The 21,334-nt window shown below is 47.0% G+C and overlaps 1 protein-coding gene across 3 annotated transcripts in view; it reads left to right on the top strand.

Moving 5' to 3' along the window:
• The window catches only part of SLC7A1 (solute carrier family 7 member 1), a 60,501-nt gene that overhangs the window by 36,044 nt on the left and 3,123 nt on the right, over positions 1-21,334 (top strand). For all 3 annotated transcript variants that reach the window (XM_025208712.1, XM_025208713.1, XM_006027492.3), the window contains exons 3-11: positions 514-672; positions 3,010-3,172; positions 10,114-10,226; positions 10,780-11,002; positions 11,640-11,779; positions 12,597-12,699; positions 15,617-15,828; positions 16,140-16,306; positions 16,876-16,984. In XM_025208712.1, coding sequence (XP_025064497.1) covers positions 514-672; positions 3,010-3,172; positions 10,114-10,226; positions 10,780-11,002; positions 11,640-11,779; positions 12,597-12,699; positions 15,617-15,828; positions 16,140-16,306; positions 16,876-16,984 — 1,389 coding nt within the window. The remainder of the gene's footprint in view (positions 1-513; positions 673-3,009; positions 3,173-10,113; positions 10,227-10,779; positions 11,003-11,639; positions 11,780-12,596; positions 12,700-15,616; positions 15,829-16,139; positions 16,307-16,875; positions 16,985-21,334) is intronic.

Genomic DNA, 21,334 nt, shown 5'->3' with positions numbered 1-21,334 from the left:
TGGGGTCGTTGGACCCCAGTACTCCTTCCTGCCATGGCAGGGGGTCAGACTAGATGATCTGCCCAGGTCCCTTCCGACCCTAGAAACTATGAAACTAGGTTGGGTATCACCTGCTTGGATATGTCAGCAGTTGCTGCTGTGCCTTCAGCTTGTAGATTGTAGTCGCACCTAATGCCTTGTTTCAGTAAGAGAGAGATTTGGGCCCTGAAACCAGCAAGCAATGCAGGGTCTTGAGGGAATGAAACTGTTGTGGGGGAAGGCAAGGCATTGCTGGGCTTGGTTTCATGGTGAAAGAGCAGCCTAGTGGGATTTGGGTTTATACTGAAATTGAATGTCTAGGTGGATCTCTGGGGGAGGGTTTTCTATGAGTCTCTTCTAAATGACCTGCAGGGTTAAGCAGAGATGCATCAGAAGTAGATTCCAGTGGTGTTCACAGAGCAGCAAGCAGTACCACACATTTAAAGATGCATTCTAGTAATGAAAATAATTTGTGTTCTCTCCCTTTTCTGAAAGGGACATCAAGTGTGGCCAGAGCCTGGAGTGCAACATTTGATGAAATCATAGGGAAGCACATTGAGCAGTTCTGCCAAGCCTACCTGACTATGGATGCTCCTGGGGTGCTAGCAAAATACCCCGATGTCTTTGCTGTTCTCATCATCCTCATTCTAACAGGTAAAACCTTTGGAAAGTTTGCAAAAATATGTTCCTTTCCTGTAATTTGTATTGCTTGCTTTTGGAATGGGTACAAATGCTTGTGTTTGTTTTGGGCAACTTACTAAAAGTCCTTTGTGCCAGGTATCAGGTTGACCTATTTAGCTGCTCTGGAGTAAGGACCATTTGCATCCTGTTTGTGGGGGCGGGGGCGTTAATTACAAGGGAGTGTTCTAGATATTTACATGAACACAAGTAAAACATTTAATCCAGTCTTGCACCACACAAATCAGGCAAGGACATGTTACCTACAAGTAAGTACAGAGGGCTTCAAAGAAAAAAAAAAACAAACAAACAAAAACCCCTCTTGCAGAGCAGCTTTGTTCTCTTGCTCCAGCTCTGATGCCGAGAATCTGCCAGTTTATATAGCATGGTGTCCAGGAAAATGTGGGAGAAAAGGCCAGAATAAAGTAATGCTGTGTTGCATGACTTTTTTTTTTTTTTAATAGTGTTAAAACATTAAAGTACATGTCAACTTCAGTTTGCAGTAGTGATCACAAGATTTTAAAAGGAAAAAAAAGAAAAGAAAGAAGAAAATGTCTATGTACATGGAAAATACATTGGTTTCTCTTTCTTTCCATAGCAAGTGAAACATGTTATAGTTAAATTACAGGGAATATCTTTTATATTTATACTATTTCTACCTGAACTCTTTCATGTACCTCAAATCAAACCTTTCAAAACTCTTTCAGACTTAAATGAGTCTGAAAAAAGTTTCATTTTCATATAGCTCTGCACTTTCTAACAGGTGGTATCTGTCATAATATCATCAAAGAGGCTACTTCAGGTATTCTGTGGCTCTGATAAGACTGGAAGTCTCAGCCTGTTCTTATCAGCTGTCCAGCCCAAGAACCCAAGCCATCTGTTTGCAAGATTCATGTTGAAATCTTTAGAAATCCCACACAGACAAGAGGTGAAGGGTTGAGCTGTGAGTGTGCAGGTGCAGGGAACATGATGTTATGTTAGCTTAGGTGTAGCAGGAGTGGGTCCAGATTTAAACTGGAATCGCCAATTAGAATCGGGTCCCTGAGATTCCGTGAGAGTACAGCATGGATCAGCACTCAAACCTGTATGCTTAGAAAAGCTTCACAATCTTGAGAGGCTCATCCACTCTACTATTTTGGAATAAAATTTGAATTGCCAGCTTTCATCTACTGCATGGGGGTGAAGGGGATAGGGGGCTCTTCAGGTTTTGGAAATTTGGGGAAAAGTCAAAACTTTTCCACCACAAAGTTTCTGGATACAAAATTTTATTTCTGGATATAAAATCTGAGTTCACACCTCGTTTCATTAAGTGTCAGCACCACCTGTGTGCCTGAGTTTTTTTTTTTTTTTTTGTTTGTTTGTTTGTTTTTGTTTTTCAGATCATCCATTTTTCCTATGCTATCCAGTTTTTTTATGACTTTTCACGACATTTCCTTCCCATCCTCTCCTTTTTTGTAAGAGTAATATTGGAAGCAAGCCCTCCAAGTGAAATAAATTCACTCTGGACTAAATTATGACCTTACTGCAGTGCTTCCCTTTCTCCTCACAGCTTTGTATTGGTTTTATCACAAACACTTATTGTCAAATTTTGGTTTAAGAGGTAACCTGTTCCTAAAGAGAATCAGCTAGGAATGCCAACTCTTTACGGGTTTATTCTTCTCTTTCTTTACTCAGGGAACCAAATATAGTTTCATGGTATTTATGGCTACTTTTAATTTTCTGTTCTTCAGGGTGAAGAACCTAGTCTGAAACCAGGCTCAGATTGAAATTCCCATTGACTTGGGGAGCAGGGTTTATAGACCAGTGATTCTCAACCTGTGTGCCAAGGTACCCTGAGGTACCACAAGATCCTTTGAAGGGTGCTATGGGCCAAACTGGGGATAAGCAGGTGTGAGGAGATGAGCAGATAGGGACAAAACTGAGCCAGTGCTTATCTGGACAGTCTCCTGTCCCCACTTTCTGGCTCTTCTGCAAGGAGGTAAGCAGTATAATGCTAGCTTTGAAAATAGGAACCACTCAATTCACAAAAGTTATGGAGGGGGGTGCCTCGAGTCTAGTGGGGGGTCCCTGAAGTACAAAAAGGCTGAGAACCACTACCCTAGACGGTGTCATCCTCTGACTTGTTTAAGTGTTAGGTGTGATATACCTGCTGTGTTTGAGCCCTGTTCCAGAATTATGCTTGCCCCTATTTCTGAGGAACTGCTGAAAATAGCTGGTCGTAGTGACTTCTGCATTTTTGCCCTTGCTCCATTGAGGTTGGACTGTGTGCTACTGTTGGAGAAATGTCTGATTGTGTGTTTGTTGTTTTTCCAGGTCTCTTAACTTTTGGTGTGAAGGAATCAGCACTAGTTAACAAAGTATTCACCTGTATCAATATCCTCGTCCTCTGTTTCGTCATGGTGTCGGGTTTTGTGAAGGGATCCATCAAAAACTGGCAGCTGTCTATGGAGGACATCCGTAACATGACTCTAGTCAAGTATGTCTTTTCTTCCTTTTCAGCAATTAGTTAGAAGCTAACCTGTGGCTCAGCGGGCCATTCCCGGAAGGCTTCACTGGGCATTTGCTTCCTTGGTACTTGGGCAAAATTCTTGTAGATGTTAGTAGAAGCTTTGCTTAAAGGAGGGCTGAGATGACACAGGTTGTCAGATTGTCATCACCTGTAATCCATGCAAAAGTAGGGCCCTGTTTGATTGCAGTGAAAGGTTACTCACTTCTGGTTAGCCAGGGAGATGTAAACAGTGGGGCTAGGGCCAGAAATTGTATATATACCAATATAAGTGGAAACTGGTTCAAATCTGTAACACAACAGAAGTTCAGTGCACATAAACTGCTTTCAGAATGATTGATTGAAACTGGTTTAAGGTAACTGAATGAATGTAGTATAAGACTTAACTGATTTAGGTTAAATCGGCTTATTGAACTTCTGTCCCAGATCCCCTCTAGATTCAGGTTAACTTACAGTCCCCCAGCATCCCAGGATGCTTTGCACCTCCCCTGCAAACTCACCTCCCCACAGGGTGCGTGGGCCAGCCTTGGCCCAAGCTGTCTGCTCTAGTCAAGCAGGGAGGTATACTCTAGCACCCTCAAGTTCTGGCCTGAACTACTGCAGGCATGTGGCTGTATTTCTGGAATCAAAAGTGACTGTCTGTTCACTTCTTTATTGGTTCAGTCTATGCAGTTTAGACTAATCTGCAAAGATTGAATTGATTCATCTTTGCGCTTTTTGTCAGTCTGTACTTGGCCTGGGAGTTGAGCACCTAGCTTTTTTTTTTTTTTTTAGGGCACGGATGCACATAGTGCTTGGAGTACAACAAACATTATGAACTGTGAGAGAACAGACAGTGTACAGTGCTGAAGCATTGCAGATCACTCCAAACCATATCAAAATTCCCTTTGGATAGAAAGAGGAATAATTTCTAAAATGTTTCTCTTTGAAGCTGTTCTAGTTACCTTTGTACCATATAGCAAAGAATGATAGGGAGTTGGCTGATCCACGAGGTTGCCATGGCTCTCTGCTTCGTACCCCCTAAGGTAGCTCAGCTCCACTTATCCAAGGTCACAGGGTCTGCTCCACATGCATCCTTGCCTTTTTAAAGCTACATGTGAAGGTACAACATGGCCACCATTTCTGAATCACTACCCCAGGACCTTATCTATTAGGGTGCTGTGCACTCACCTATCACACTATGGCACATACATCTGAAAAAAAATCTACATCCGTGAAGTTCTCCACCAATGAGGGGTGCAGAGGTCATGGACCTTCTCCCCATCTGGCACAAGGAGAGCACCTAGCCATCCCTCAAGAAGAACCATCAGAACCGGATTGTTCACAAATGGTTTGCAGCAGAGATGTCAGCTCACAGCCACAACCAGGAACTGGCATCAATGCTGGTCTGAGGCAAAAGTCCTAAAAACATGGTACAAGAGAGCTGTGGTACAAGAATTGTTTCAGGTGCCTGATGAGCAATATTCTTTAAAACTAGCTGTGGCCCTACTAGCCAGAGATAATTCCACTAGACCACATTTTTTTGTTGGCTACGCTAGGGTTAAGCCAGAGCTGTTTGAGATGGAGGTTCCAGTCAATATCCCCACCCAGGTGCAGCTCCAGGAGGGCCTGGAGGAGCAGCCAAGCATCCTGTTATCTTGCCTGTCTGTTCTGCCATCACCATGACAAGCTGTCTTCCAACACTCCACTGTGCCACTTTGCCATTGTCCCACATACTTATCCTGCCACCATTTCTCCTGACCACCCTGCCCTCAACCTATTTGTGCCCAGAGCCTGCCTACCTGGAGGGAGAATGCCTGCCTGTCTGCACACCAATTGCACTGGTGAGTACTGGGGCACCCATGCTATGGTGGGATTGTTCCCTTTCCCTAATAAATGGCTCAAGACACCCCTTTCCCCTCTCCCCCCACCTGTTTTGAGCAAGGCCTGGGGCATAGCTGTGCCCAGAAATGTCATCTGCCAGTGCCCTGGTAGGGCGAAGCCTTAGGGTTGGGTCCTGTGTATTAGCCCTAACAGAGGGTGGGGAGTGGTCAGGCAGCCTGCAGGGCATGTAGGGGCTGGATGCTGCCATCTCCAGGACCATTAAAACTGTAGTGTAAACTGTGGTGTGGTATGGTCCCCTGTAGGTTGCAGACTGACTGTAGGGTTAGCATCTCTCCCTTCCACTCCATTTGCATGCAGTTTGGGCATTGAGGGGGGTGTGGTGTGCATTTTCTGGGGAAACAGTGGGGACCACTCAGTTCATTGAGCCCTTGATGTTGCTCTTCTAAGAGTCTGAGGGAAATTTCTTGCTTCATCAAGACAGCATGCAGGTGGGAGTGTTCAGGAGTGTCATTGACAGAAGCATGGTGGGGCATCCCATGTGCTGACATGGGCATTTCTGTGGGCCCATGCAGAGTCTGGAAAATAGGTTTTTCCAGAGGGCAGGAAGGGAGCAAGCACCTGTAGAGAGAGATTTTGTGAGGGAGGGAGGCAGGCCTTGGTATTTTGAAAGGCAGTTGCCTAGAGACAGTGAACTTTCTTTGAGGGTAGTGCTGGGGGGGAAGGGTGGGGGGAAGGGTGTGCTGTGAAAGGCCCACAGGCAGCCCTCGGGCTTTGAGGAGTAGTCATTCCAGGAAGGAGTCAGTAGAGTCCACACCTAGTGAGAGGTGCTCAAACCTCCTCAGGAAGTAAGTGTGCAGCCTTGCTCTGTCATTGAAAGGTAGGACCTTTCTCTCCAAGGTAACTTTCCTCTGTAACTCACTTGGTCTCCCAGAAGGCAATATGATGAGGCAGCAAGGCTTTCAGTAAATGCTTATCTCCTACCCATTGGTTTTTGGGATAAGGAGGGGAGCCACATCCATGTAAATCATGGCAGCTTGCGAGATTAGAGAGCATCTTGGGAGTATTGGGAGTAGAGAGAAGGTTTGTGTATAAAAGCCTAGAGAGTCAGCCATGGACCTGTTTTTTGTTTTGTTTTTTGAGGTCTTGCAAACTCCAGGAAAATGTCCAATGGCAGCCTAAGCAAGAGGCATTTTCCCCAGGTTGACCCCCTTACCCCAGCGTCATCAGAGGCATTCCATATGCTTTGGAATCATATGGGTGGTGGTCTCCATTTAGGATCTGAGGGGCTGATGTATTTACCATTTTGGGAAACTGCAGTAGATGTGAAGAGTCCCCAGGAAAGAATGATGCAAAGCTGTTTTTTTTTTTTTTTTTTTTTTTTTTTGAAGGGGAAGGGGTTAGGAATTCAGCACTTAATGCCATGTTACACAAGTTTTTAACAATGCCTCCTTGTCTATTTGCTGTCATTCCAGGGTCAACACCTGCAACCCCAGCTACTGCCTTTCTAGGGACCCAGGGAGATGAGCCAAGACTACAGTCCAGAGTAGCAGGGATGTGGTGGGAGGAATAGGAGGGAAGAAATGTTAGCAGGCCTGGTAACATCCTTGGAGATGAGAGCAGAGGGTGTAAAGGAGAGATGTACTGGCAGGGAATATTGCCAGGAGGGGTATTTCCCAGTCCAGGCACGCTGCTTTGTTCCAGGTATGGAACGCTTGGCGTGGCAAAACAGACCATGCCACGTGCTGGTGCAGAACTTGCATGTGGTGAGACATGAAGTGGTCTCTCATAAGCACTGTCAACCAATAGATGGAGGGTGCTCTGTTTTTGCCTCCCAAACATAGGCCTGCCCCTCAGGTGCAGGTCTGTCCTCGTCCCTGTGTCAGTGCTCACTACCCAACACAATTTCAGTGCTTTCCACCATAGTCTGGACTCCATCCTCCCCTCTTAGGTTCAGATCTCTGTACCCCAGGCACCTTCCCCCCCCCCCCTTTGTTTTTCAGCCCACACCACCTAGGTCTAGGCCTCCTCATCCCATGCTCAAACCATCTTCCTGTTGTTATAGCTGTACCAAAACCAGGCTCTAAGTCTTGATGCTTGTGCACAGTCCACTTCCCCCATTCATAGGGCTTGCTGAAAGTGATGCCAAACAACCCAAATGGCCTTCTACCATGGGGCCCCGAAGTTGTTACTCCAGCATAGGAAGGAGCTCCAGGACACGGTTGTTGCCAGGGGACTTAAGGATGTGAGGTTGGGAACAGTGCCCATTGACCTCAAAGTAGTGCAATGTGGGACTCCAGCACCCCTGATCCATGTGCTCAGTGAGGTGGCGTGTTGCTTTGCCACTTTACACCCCTCCTCCCCCTCTGAAAAATCCCTCCCCTCCATGGGGAGTCAGTATACCTGTGATGGCAGGGCTAGGCTACTCTTCAGGACATTCCACTCCCCAATTCACGCAGCAACCCCTGCACCCGTTCTGGTTTGTAAAGTGCAGCCTGCAGCGTTTGATTGTTTGAAACGTTTAATAAAATGGTTAAGAACAAATTAATGAATTGTCTTTTGTGTCTGTTTGCACTTTACACAGTGGTGCTGCCTTAAAGCCCAGTGCTGCCGGAAGCGGTTCATCTGGGCTTGCATCTCAAACACCTTGACGGTTGTGATGCTGCAGATGCTCAGTCTCTGAGTCCTGATGCCAGCCTCTGGAAAGGTCTTGTCCCTGGCTTCTCGGCTAGTGTAGGCCAGTATGATCATCTAGGATAGGTACTGTTCACTATAGTGTCCAGGTGCATCCCCCAGGGCCCTCCACTGTGGCATGAAATGCCCAAAGATGCAGTCCACGGTCATCTGGTAGTTGAAGATCCTCATAGCCAAGTGTCTGGTAAAGGGCCGTGGGAGCCTGAACTCCCTTCTAAGCTGTGGGAGAAGTGGGTAGTCCTGGGGGTAGATATCCCTTCCAACTCTATGCTGAGTGCTGTAGGCAAATGCTCCCTCTATCTGCTGTGCAATCTTGGTGACTCTGATGTCATGGACCTTGCTTGGTGGTCATGTGGGTGAACCACCCCCAATCCTCTGTAATGCCATGCAGCATGATAAACACACCTTGCTGTTGGTGTCCTCAAAATTGGGCACTTATATGCAAACATGAGTGCTATCAGTGGCCTTAGTGCAGTTCAGAAAGCCCATCTAGGTATCAAATTCAGTTATGATCTCTTGTGTGTTTGGTCAGGCAGAAGTGTTGTTCCAGTGCCTTCTGGATGGCATAATATACCTCCTGGACAGCTGGTTGAGCTGTGGACTTGACTTTTCAGAAGTGTAAGGCAGCAGACTGGAAGCTGTGGATGGAGGAGGGGGCGCCAGTTTCCAGAAATCACTTGCTACCCTTGTTTTACTGGTTTGTCTTGAGTGACAGGGCCAAATTGGTGCAGGTCTTAAGGAAAGTGACCCTGCTCACCATGAACTTACACCAGGTCCTCAGGGCTATGTTCCCATCAATCAGCGATTTGTCTCCTGAGCCCAAGAGTGGCAGTCCGTAGTTGGTACCAGAGAAGGCCACTGCCTCCATGGAGTTTAGTTCTTCCTCCTCGGGAATGTAGCTCTTGGATGGGCCAAGCACATAGCATAGCTTGAGGAGGAGGGTGAGGTGTATTTTGAGTGCCAGGGTCCTGGTGCTTTCATTTTCATGCAGAGGTGCATCAGCTGGGAGGCATACTGGAGGAATACAGAAAGCATCACCCAGAAAGCAAAGACTCTGCCACGAGCAGAACAAAGCCAATACCTCACAGTGCTGCTCTGAATGTGGAGGGCAAAGATGCTGGGCCCCCATGCCTTATTCCATCTAGGAATACAGTATGTTTTAAAACTGATCAGCCCGGCAATGGTAGAAGTACTAAGCAGAAACTTCAGGGTCAGATGGCCCTAAGGCTGTCCACAGAAGTCTCTGGGTGCCCAAGACCAAGAGGCATGCTGTGATACCTGTTCACCAGCCCCTTAGCTGTGAGTCACAAAAGCACAGGCTCCTGGACACTTGAAATGTGGCCTGTACATTTGTACTGTCAGTAGTCCAGGTTAAGGAAAGCTTCAAATTAGGACAGGATTTGAATTGCTTCTTATCTCGTCTCATGTTGGTCAATATCTTTGGATGACTAAAGACCTGATCAAACTCAATCAAAGGTTATTTAACTCCCTTAATGTTATTAAAGCCTTATTGATAGGTAAAGGCTCGTGCCCATAATTTGCACAAACAAAATTGGAAGCCAGTGTGCCGGGGTGGTCCTAACACATGCACAGATGCAGGTTCTGGCTTAGTAACAGCTAATGGTAACTGAGATGATATGCACTTATCTTCCTGACAGTTTGTTAGCAGTGTCAAGGGCTGTGATAACCATGCATGAAAAGTTGGGACGTTGTAAATGTAAGAACCAAAAGCTTGATACCTTGTAATTTTATAGAAAGGACAAGCCCTTTTGTGGGACTAGAGCTACTGCATTGAGTAAAGCAGGGTCATGTCCTTCAATTACCTGTTTGCAGTGAAAACCTGCAAAGTCCTATGCACAGACTTCACTTCACATGCTCTAAATAGCACTGCCAGTGGCAATGCGTAGGGTGTATGGGCGTGCATGCGCACCCCCTGAGAGCACCGGTGTAACCCCTGACTGGCCATGCTCGCTGCTTAAGTGATGGGCAGGGGAGCAGGCAACTCAACTGTAGTTGGTTTGCCCAGACAATGTGAGGTGCCTGTTCAGATCCTTGCAGGTTTGGGTCCTGCATATGAAATTTTTTTCTGGAAATACCTTAGAGTAGTGAGAAATGGATGGTTTAGGGGAGTTTTTACAACTAAATATCTGGTGAAACCATAATTTTGGCCAGGCATATTTTTAAATCAAGGTTGTTGTTTGGCCACGCCAAACCTATATGTTAGGTAAGCCTTCATGCCTGTTGCTGTATGCTCTTTGTCTGCCAACTCGGTGAAGCTGAGCATACACTCCCTCTAGTTCTGGTCATAGATTTTGTTACAGATATGGGAACATGCTCCTGGCTAGTGTTTCTGCCTAGGTAGGATCTCTCCTGACCTGTCATTTCATTCTTTTCAGTCATACCCAGTATGGTGTGGGGGGGTTCATGCCATATGGATTCACCGGAGTCCTCTCAGGGGCAGCCACATGCTTTTATGCCTTTGTGGGATTTGACTGCATTGCCACCACAGGTAAGCAAGAAAGGCAGCACATTGTAACTTCCATGTTGAGGGCCTCAGTCCAAAATTCAGATGTGCACTCAGCTGCCAGTTAGTGGCAGGAATCGGGGGGAGTGAGGCACCTGAATGCACCTGTGGCACAGGGCCCACTTCTCTGAGAGGAGACAGGGTTTTAAGAACCTCCACTGTCAGCATTTCCTGTTGGTGAGCATACGCAGCTCTTTCTTTAGCTTGCTGACTTCTTGGGTATCTGACTCTCCCTGTGTATGTACAGAGAGCCTAGGTACCACAATTAGGGCACCCAAGTCCTTTTGTGGATCCAGTACCACATCTTCTGAGTTCTGTCCTTGCATCTACACTGCTCCTTTCTGTTGCTTCTAAGTAAACAACATTGCAATTTTATAAAGATTTACAAACATGGCAGGTAGGCATCAAATTCCTCTTGCCTTTCATGGGAGTTAGGCATTTAACCCTTCATGGCTTATTTGAGAACCCTAGCTTTTGTGTCTTATTAGATCAGTGTAATTGTTGACTATGGCTGTCCTTTGGGTTTTCTTTGTTTCAGGTGAGGAAGTGAAAAACCCTCAGAAAGCAATTCCCATTGGAATTGTCTCATCGCTCCTGATCTGCTTTGTTGCTTACTTTGGTGTGTCAGCTGCTCTCACTCTTATGATGCCCTACTGCCAGCTCGATACCAACAGTCCTTTACCCAATGCATTTAAATATGTGGGTTGGGATGGTGCCAACTACGCAGTGGCCATTGGTTCACTCTGTGCCCTTTCTACCAGGTGAGATACTATCACTGTTGTATGTATCTGAGTATAGATTTGCATTTTTTTTTTTGGTTGCATCCCCCTTTCTAAGGGCTGCAGTTCTATGTTCTTTGTATGGATGTTAATGATAGAGAAATTGGGCCCTATGGTGAAATCCTGGCCCTGCTGACTTCAACAAGGTCCAGGTTTCACTCGGTTGTGCTTAGTTTTCAGAGCTGCAGATTCGTTTCTAACTCTGGAGACTATCTTAATGACAGTATGAAAACAAGTTACCCTCAGATGCATAAACAGTACTTCTTTACCAGCAGCCCCAGGGAAGTGAAGCATGATGGACTCAATTAGACATAGTATGAAAAAGGTACTCCTTGGTGAAGCGCTGGGCATGTTGATGTTTGCCCTTCTGAAAATCGGTCTGTTTACATTTAGGAACCTATGTATGATTTTGGGTACCTAACTTCAGTCATCTGAGACTGAAAGATTGGACCTTCGTTCCTTGCGTAAGTAACACAACTGTTTTGTGGTAGAGGTGCTGCAGAAGACCTTACAATAGAACTAAAGCCTTATTCCCCTCCTGTGCTGCCATAGACGCTGTCCTTCTGATAGTGTTTAATATGAAATTATCTTAATAGACCATTCCTTTCTCTCTCCTTAGTCTCCTTGGCTCCATGTTTCCTATGCCTCGAATAATTTATGCTATGGCAGAAGATGGGCTACTGTTTAAATCGTTGGCCAAAATCAGCGAGACGAGAAAAACCCCATTCATAGCAACGTTAATTTCAGGTGCTTTTGCAGGTAAGTTCCAAGAAACCGAATAGGGAGTATGAACTGAGAGCAAGTGTATTCTCCTTTCTGGGTAAAACAAACTGACCTACTTCTCATCCTCCCGCATGGCGTATTGTCCCCCTAAGCCCAAATGGCACAGGACTGGGTAGGCACAAATGCATCGTTGCTTTTACATACATTCTTTTCATGGCCATTTTCAGGGCCCAGTTCTGTCATCTCATTCATATGATGTAGCACCTTTCTTCTCTGTCTCTGCCCCAGCGTGTGCTTCCTCTGCAGAAGGTGGAAAGCTCTGGCCTAGAGCTGCTTGTTTCTGGACAACACATGAGGGATCCTATGTGGTGACATAGTGGCATGGGCTCAGGGCCGTCTCTGGGGGGGGCGGGGAATCGCCCTGGGCCCTGCAGAGCTGGGCGGAGCAGCGGCTTCATGTCCAGCTGCTCACTACCCCACCCCTCCAGCTGCCCACGCTGCTGCTGCCAATGGCGGCAGCAGCAGCTTCTTCAGGACCAGGGTGCGTGGGATCGGAGCAGGGGTGGGGCCCCATATGGGCTGATTTTGCCCTGGGCCTCACACCCTGCTCGGGTTGGCTCTGCGTGGGCTACATTAGTTTGAACCAAGAGAGATATGCAGGGTCTGTCCTTATACCCGGTTCACATCTTTCCTCTGACATAACAGATGGCACAAAACCCACCCTTCCTAGGGTATCCCTTGGTGGTCACACTTGAAGCAACGGTGTTAGAAATTGACATGTCCAAAATACATGTCCAAATACTTGTCCAAAATATTTTGCATCTTTACTGGTTTCTCTTTGTCTCCCTCCCAGCTATCATGGCCTTGCTCTTTGACCTGAAAGATCTTGTGGATCTTATGTCTATTGGGACCCTCCTGGCTTATTCCTTAGTGGCAGCCTGCGTATTGGTACTGAGGTATGCATTAAGCTGAGTGCATGGTTCCACACTTTCAGAACAGGCTCACAGGAAGAAAACATACCCATGTGTAGCGCACACACTGAAGTGAACATGACTCGCCAGAATAGCCTTGTGACTACCACAGGCCAAGTTAAACAATGCACATACTGAACTTAAAGCATTGTTATGGACAATCTTGAAAAGTTTGGCATTTTTACTCCTGAAGAAATTGTATTGTCCCCACTGGATCTACTGGAAGAAGGGATCTTGGGGTTCCCCTTGGGTCTCCTCCCCATTCACCTAAGAGGGTGAATGCCACTTCTTCAGGCATCATGGACATCACAAGGGATGTACTCATGGGTGGGCTGGGTGCAGTCTCTGCATTAAACTTGTATGGTGAAATAATCTTAGGTGGTGGTGTCCTTTTATAAGGATCTCCCCCATGCTGAGGACACTTGCTGATATTTAGGGGAAGATTTGAGAGGGGAAAAGAGGGATACCTGTCAATACAGCCTTGCTACAAGAGAAGGGAAGAGATGCAGAGGGTGGGAAGGCATGGCTGAAGAAATACTGTTTAGAAGGCCAGGGTCTGAGCTTGCTGGTTCAATGAGGAGCAGACCCTGCCTCATCAAAAGGATCTGTGGAGATGTCATTAAGGAACCTTGTGGAGTTTCTCTCTTTTTGTGTCCCTCCTGTGTTCCAGGATGCAGTTTGTCTAATAATGAAAGCAAGCATGGCTCATGAGACTTCTGGAGCCTGTTGATGGCTGCTACAGCCTAGCCATATGACTGTGTCAGCCCTGAAAACACGTAGGCACATTTCTAACTTGATGAATAAAGTGGTAGTGAAGGTTGGTGAAGTAGTGATAAAGTTAAGCAGCTGTTTGTGGGGTCAGGGCCTTGGTCATCTAGCTAAGTGGCTCCCAACTTTTTTAGGCTCTTGGAAAATGCCAATTCTTCGCTTCCATTTGTTTATTGACTCCAGAAAAATAACAACAATTTTGTTGTGAATAGCTCAGAAAGACCACAGCAGGGCAGAAAGTTGTTGACACTGTCGATTCCTACCTGAATTTTCTTGAGTTCACCGTATGAACCATATGTAGGTGTTTGCACATCTAGTATTGCATGGCCACCTGAAAGGATCTCAAGGCACCCCAGGGTGCCACAGCACACTGGTTGAGAATCTTTGATTTAGCTGCTTTGGACCTCGCCTTCTATTTGTACCCAGTGGGAGCAGTAATATCTGATTCCTGAAATGGGGGTGTTGTGAAATTCATGTTACTGATGTTTACAGTGCCCTGTGTGATGAAAGGAGCTATGTAACACCAAACAGTTTGTTCAGGGCTAGTTGAGGCCATTTAGACACCTGACCTAAAACACAGTAGCCTGAGGCCTGGAGTCGATATGTTTACAAACAATTGCTCCCTGCATTCCCTGTTGCATGGGCTGAAAAGAGTTTGGGGGATTTCCCCTTCCCAGACTGCCTTGTAAAGTTTTCTTATTTCCCAATCTCCTGTTCTCAGTAGTAACTGTAAGATAGTGGCTCCCACCCTGCTGGTTAGGCCAATTATCTGCTTCTGCAAGCTGCTGTACACTCCCATCTGCATACCATCTGGCAGGTGATTTTTTGCAGCTGCAAAACCAGCCTTATCTCTGCAAAACAGGCAGCCTCTTACAGGCCTGAAGAGGTGAATATTCAGCTTCTCCATCTTTTTCTGCCTAACTGGGCAGTGTTTTGAGTTGTTATGCAAGCTGTTGCATGTAATTGCTAATTTTTGCAATGTTGCTCACCCTGTAAACCTATAGGCAACCTCATTAAAAACACACCTGCAAAAAGAGATATTAAACGATCTTTAGAAGTGCCCCACTCCTTTAATTGGAGCTTGTGGGATAAGCCTAAAGTTATTTACAATTAAAGGTCTTTGTGAAAAGACACTGAAGAGTGTTCAGAGGAACTTTATAGGTAGCACTTAGTTGGGGCTGTAACATGTACAATAAAAAGACAGGGACCAAAGAGCTTTAGCTTAGCAAATGACAACAGGCAGATATAGTAACAAATGGGAAGAGTGGGATGGGAAACAGGTCGCACAGCAGTGAAATGAAATGATTGTGCTTGGTATAGTATTAGTAGCCACAGCGTACTGGCTGTTGAGTTGTCAGTCAGATTGTCATCCTCCTTCGCCCCCCCCAGGCCAAAAGACCCATGTTTTAAAAAATAACTCTTGGACCATAGGCAGTCCCAAAGTGTCATATCAGTGCTCCATTGCTTGCTCTCATCCCCAGCTGCTTAGGTCCTCTGGTGAGCCCCTCTTGGTACAGTGGGCTTAAGCTGGTAGTGGACAGCTCTAAATGAATCAAGAGGGCAAACCAACTTCCAGCTTTCCCTGCAGCAGTATGTTCAAAGGTGGTTCCATGCTATCCCTGTTTACTTTCCATCTCTGATTACTTTGCTTAGCGCAACTTGGCCAAACCCAAGGCTCAGGGACCATGTGAGACGCTGTCCAATCTTTGGCATAGATCAAGGTGTACCATTACATGCTGGGACTTTAATGGGGGAGCATGGGAGTTGGAGGTGGGAAGGGCCTATGAAGGCATCTCAGTTTTCCCAATTGAAGGCTTGCTCCCTATAGGATGTTTTCTTGGTGTCTCCTGTAGCCTCCCCTCACTTGTGTGTTGAAAATGGGTGAGGGTTGCACTGCACTGCTCTTTACTTGCGGACTTTTAGAATGCTACCTTCAGGTTGGACAAGTAGCCAAGATTGGTCTGATTTGAGTAAAATTCTTCCCTCTCCCTTCCCCCTCTCCCCCTTGTAAAAGTGTTTCTTTTGGAGCCTCGGTTACTCCTAGCGCAGGCAGGACCTTTCCTGATTCTAGGCAGAGCCATTCTACTCTACCCTATCCCAAGACTGCTCATTTTGTTTTTTCCCCATCTCCCAGGTATCAGCCAAAGCAACCTAACCTGGCATACCAGATGGCTAGTACAACAGATGAGCCAGACAACAACGAATCTGTGAGCACCAGTGATTCGCAAACCGGTTTTCTGCCTGAAGAGGATGAGAAATGTTCCATTAAAGCCATCCTGTGCCCCAAGAACACAGACCCCTCCAAACTCTCTGGGTCTGTGGTTAACTATTTAGCTGGTGTCATAGGTAAGTTCTGTGATCTGGCTCCACGTCTCTGCCAGTGAAGCAGCTGGTAGGGACTGGTGTTAACCATTCTCAGAAAGCTCACGAGTCCTTTCTGGCACACTATTGATTATTTATGAGCTTGATTTACTGTTCCAAAGACCAGAGGCAACAAAACAGACATCAAAACCTGTGGATTAAATGGCTGGTTTAAATTTAAGTCCTGCAAACAGGATGTATAGGTGACAACGTGCCTGCAGTCCAAGGCTGACTCAAAAATTACAAATAGTTCTTTCAGTAATGATTCAATAAATGTTTACATATGTTGTCCTCAGGTGTTCTTATTGTCAGCTGCTGTGTGGTGACCGTCCTTTATGAAAGGGCTGTGATTGAAGATAAAGTTTTGTTTGGTATCATCACGGCTGTTCTACTTTTCCTTTGCTCCTGTGTTACATACATTATACGACAACAACCCGAAAGCAAAACCAAGCTCTCATTTAAAGTAAGTGGCCTGCAAGGGATGAGTGGAGCAGGGAAGGGCAGAAAGGTTTTTTTAGGCGTTGGTTGTGCTTGGGAAGATGGAGGTGATAGAGTGGGAGAATGTGATGTGGTTACTAAATGAGAGGCCAATTTTATTGGTTCAAATGAGCTTAGTGGAGACAGTCCCAGAGTACAGGTTCTTTCACACAGCTCCCTGCTAGTGCACCTTGGCACCTCTTCTCTTTTCTCTTGCCTGCCTTTTATCAACAGACTATCTTTACAGCTGGGAGGATACCCGTGCTGTAATACTGTCAGAGAGAGAATACTGGGGAGGGCTTTTAGATTGAAGATGATTATTCCATGGCAGTAACAGGAGAGAAAATCTAAGTCAAAGGCCTTTCCATGCTCATTGGGCTGGTGTTTGTGTTTGTTCCTTACAGCAGGAGAATTAAACCCTGAATTTTGATATACTTACCACTTTTCCAGATGCCCTGTCTGAATATTTAGTGTTACTGATGTTTCCCATTTGTAAGGGATGGCGTTGTCTGGCTGTTAGCGTGTCACATGGCTGTAACTTCTCTTTCTTTTCAGGTACCTCTTTTGCCTTTTCTTCCTATTCTGAGTATTTTTGTGAATGTTTACCTTATGATGCAGCTGGATAAGTGGACTTGGATACGGTTTGCTGTCTGGATGCTTGTAGGTGAGTGTTGGTTGTTTGTTTGTTTTTTGTTTTTGTTTGTTTTTTTGGTTTTGTTTTTTTTTTTTTGTTTTTAAAGCTCTTTGAGGGTATGAAACCAAAGGTTATTCTAATAGTCTGGGGCAGTGATTTTCAATCTGGGCATTGGGGCAGGTAGAGGCAGACTGAGGCTTCAAGTGCAAGGAGAAAAGCAGATCAGTTTATCCTGAGCAGATAAGCTCCCTGCCTAGCTGGTTTCCTGCCCCCATTGCTTGCCCTCTCTGCAAGGAGTCTCCGAGATTCCCCGAGAGACCAGAGAAACTCTAACATGAGACTTCCCAAGTAACAAGGGAGCAAGTGAACAAACCCTTGTTCGCTCCCTTGTCACTTCGGGAAGCAGTTTGCTGGGAGCAAGAGGAGGAAGAGAAAGAGAAGCCAGAATCTGCTTTGGGAAGCTAAGTCAGCTGGGGGGGGGGGTGGCTTGCTGAGTGTTTGGTAGGCTGTGTGTGTTGTGGGCTTGTTCTCTGAGCAGCTGGGAGTGCTGCTAGCTGAGTGATTGCTGCCTTTGTTGGACAAAAGTACTAACTAGGGGGTGGAACCAGTCTAGGCGCAGCAGAGTATTAAAGGAGATTCCCCAAGGGACCAGAGAGCATGTGATCAGGGGCAGCAAATGGGGAAGCAGTTTGCAGGTCAGTTTGCCACCCCACTGTTTGAAGGGGGGCCTTTAAGCTTGGTGAAAGGAGGCAAAGAAACAAGGAACCTTTTGGGACCAAGGAGAAGTAAACAAGCCAGCTTGCGGGTGAGTCTGCTAGGGAAGGTCTGCTGCTCTTCTTCCAAACAAAGAGAGAGGCAGTAGATTAAGATCCAGAGAAATGGCTGGAGGATGTTGCAGTGCCAGAGCCTCTGCTTGCACCTGTGAAGTGTCTGTCCAGGCAGGGCCACTCGCTGTTGAGGCTTCCACCCAGGTCCATTTGGTACTTTGTAGACTGTGACTCCCAGCTTCCTTGCAGTGATAGCCAGGTGGTGGAGTGGCTGAGATGTAAGCAGTGCGTCCTTGTGGTGTCCTTCAGGGACCAGGCAAGAGAATTACAGGAGGAGGTGGCAAGGTGTTGAAGCATCCTTTGTTATGAGGATTTAATCGACTCAGTGCTGGAGCAGACCTCTAGGACTATGGAGAAAGAACTGTCAAAGGTAGTGTTATAGAGAAGGGAGAGGATGTGGACTCCCAGGAGGGTGGAAGCTTGTGACCTCTGCCAGCAAACAGAAATCTGTTTGCCAGGAGAGCATATATAGAGCCCTAGAAACAGAGGAGGAGGAGGAGCATATTCCATTGATGGAGGAGGACAGGCCAGGCCTTCCTAAGGTTAGAAGGATCAAGGCCACCGCCACCAAGAAGAAGCAACAGGTGGTGGTGGTTGGAGACTTTCTTCTGAGGAGGGCAGAGGCATCCATCTGCAGGCCTGACCTGTCATCTTGGGATGTCTGCTGTTTGCCTGGAGCCCAGATCCAAGATGTCATGGAAGGATTACCCAGAGTCCTTTTGGCCTTCTGACTACTACCCCATGCTGCTCATCCATGTGGGCACCACTGGACAGCACAGAGTGATCAAAAGTGACTACAGGGATCTGGGTGCAAGGGTGAAGGGGACAGGGGCTCAGGTGGCGTTCACAGTCCTTCCAGTCAAGGGGAAGGGCCCAGGTATGAGCAGACCCATCTTGCAGATCAAGCATGGCTGTACAGGTGGTGTCGCCAGCAGGGCGGCTGCTTCTTTAACCATGGATTGTTATTCCAAAAAGGATTGCTAGGAAGGGACAGGATCAATGTGACAGAGGGAAGAGCATCTTCACAGACTGGCTCGCTAACCTGATGAAGAGGGCTTTAAACTAAACTAGGTTCACTGGGGGATGGAAACCAAAGGGCTGAGGCAGGGCCATCCCTAGGGGAGGGCGAATTGGGGTGACCGCCTTGAGTCCCGTGCTTTGGGGGGCTCCGTAGAGCCAGGTGTAGCAGCTATGGCGACTTCGTGCTGCTGCTGGCTTCAAGTCTGGTCACTTGACAACCCCCCCCCCCCCCCCCAAATCTGCTGGCTTCCTTGCATCCAGGGGCGGGGGCCCGCACAGGCTGATTTGCCCTGCTCGGATCATCTCTGGCCTGAGGTAAGCCAGGAGGTGGGTGACCTAGAGGAAGAGCAAGCAAGAGGGGGCGATAGGGGAGGCATTCTCATTCTTCCTGAGGTAAGTAGGTAACTGATTGCCCTACTTTTTCAGGTTATTTCCCAGGAATACGTAGAGCCTGGGAAATAAGCAGGAGCAATTAGAAGTCCTTGCAGTCACGAAACTATGATGTAATACCAGAGACTTGGTGGGAGCTTGCATGACTAGAGCATGGTCCTGGATGGGTACAAACTGTTCAGGAAGGACAGATGGGGGAGAAGAGCAGGAGGAGTTGTGCTGTATGTAAAAGAGCTGTATGATTGCTCAAAGCTCCAATGTGAAACTAGAGATAGGCCTGTCAAAAGTCTCTGGGTTAGGATTAGAGGGGAGAGCAACAAGGGTGATGTCATGGTGGGGGTCTGCTATAGACCATCAGACCAGAAGGATGTGGTGGATGAGGCTTTCTTCAAACAGCTAGTGGAAGCTTCCCAGTGACAGGCCCTGGTTCTCATGGGGAACTTCAGTCATCTTGGCATCTGCTGGGAGGGCAATACAGCAGTGCGAAGGTGATTCAGGAAGTTTTTGGCAAGTGTTGGGGACAGCTTCCTAGTAAAAGTGCTGGAGGAACTAACATGGGGCTGTGCTGTTCTTGACCTGCTCACAAACGGGGATTAATTGGTAGGGGATGTCATAGCAGATGACAACTTGGTCAGCAGTGACCACAAGTTGATTGAGTTCAGGATCCTTAGGAAAGGAAGAAAGGAAAGTAGCAGAGTACGGACCCTGGACTTCAGAAAAGCAGACTTTGACTCCCTCAGGGAACTGATGGGCAGGACACTAGGGGTGTGCAAAACGGGCCGTATTTGATTTGGATTTGGCCCAAATCGGGAGACAGTGATTCAGTTTGTTGATTTGGATCACAGTTCCGATTTTGGATTCAGCCGAATCAAAATCTGAAGATTTTTATGCTGATTCAGAGAATCGGCGGTTTGGCCATAGACACAGCTTTAAATTTTTTTTTTTTTTTTTTTTTTCTACATACCTCAAGGTACCAGGTGAGGCTCGTGAATGCTGTGGTAGGGCGGATGGAGCATCCCACAGGAGCACGAGGGGGTTCGGCGGTGGACCCAGAAGTGGACCGAAACTACTTCTGGTCCACTGCTGAGCGCGCAGGGGACCCGTGCACGGCCACTTCCTGTTGTGCATCAGCCTGCAGGGTGCACTGATAAGTAGCGCAGCTTTTTTTTTTAAACTGTCCTCATAATCTAGACACTGTCCATCAGTCACCTTTGACTTTTTGCAGCAGGGCAGCACTTGAATTTTGGTGAAGATAGTGTAATAAATAGTCATGGACATGTGTGCATGCACATCAGTATCATTTCATTGATGGAATGAGTAGTGTTAAAGCAATATAGCTGTGATGGTCCAGGAATTATGCAAAAGGCAAGGATTTCTTAGGGTGATATCTACTGTTGGACCAACTAGTTGGGATAGAGTTAGACAAGCTTTTGAATGCGGGACATTCTTCATGTCCTTTTGAAGACATTTTTCATCAGGTCTGAAGAGAAAAGCCAGCCATAGGGGGGAAAAAAAGTTGTAGGGAGGGAGAGAAATTCGCATGCGTGTGTGCACGCATGCATGTGTATGCGTGAAATGGAAGAATCGGGTAGTTTATAATATGCCATAAAACCAGTATCAGTGGAATGAAAACTGGGTGCTGACAGAAGTGACATTGTGGTGCAGTTGGCCCCCTGAAAGTGCTCTGTAGTCAAGCTGTCTCTCTCACGTGCGTGGTTACCAAGTGCTTTAAAAGTGGCTGATCGCACAACAAATTAGCCTATATCCAATGAGGGAGCAGATGAAGGGAATTTGTGTCAATCCTTCTTGGCATTGGGCCCATCCCCAGTGCTGTCTATAGGAAGGGATCAGGGTGAAAGGAGGGGGAGGGAGCTGCAGGCTGGGGTTTGCTGGGCCTGAGCTGGAGGGGGACTGGGTGCATTGGAGCCCCCCTGCTTCCCAGCTCCTCAAAGCCCCACTCTTCCATCTCAGGTTGTGTGAACCCCATTCTGTACCTCCCTCCCTGTCCCTTCTCCCCCCTCCTTTCCTGCAGACAAGGGGGAGAGGTGTGGCAGGACTAAGGGAGCAGAGGCTGCAGGCAGGATCCTCTGCTAGATTGGCTCCAAAGTGGAGCTGGATTTCCTCGTGGCGCCGCCCCCCCCCC

Source organism: Alligator sinensis, unplaced genomic scaffold (assembly GCF_000455745.1).
Source record: "Alligator sinensis unplaced genomic scaffold, ASM45574v1 scaffold84_2, whole genome shotgun sequence".
NCBI classification, from domain to species: domain Eukaryota; kingdom Metazoa; phylum Chordata; order Crocodylia; family Alligatoridae; genus Alligator; species Alligator sinensis.
This window is presented reverse-complemented; position numbering and strand designations above follow the sequence as displayed.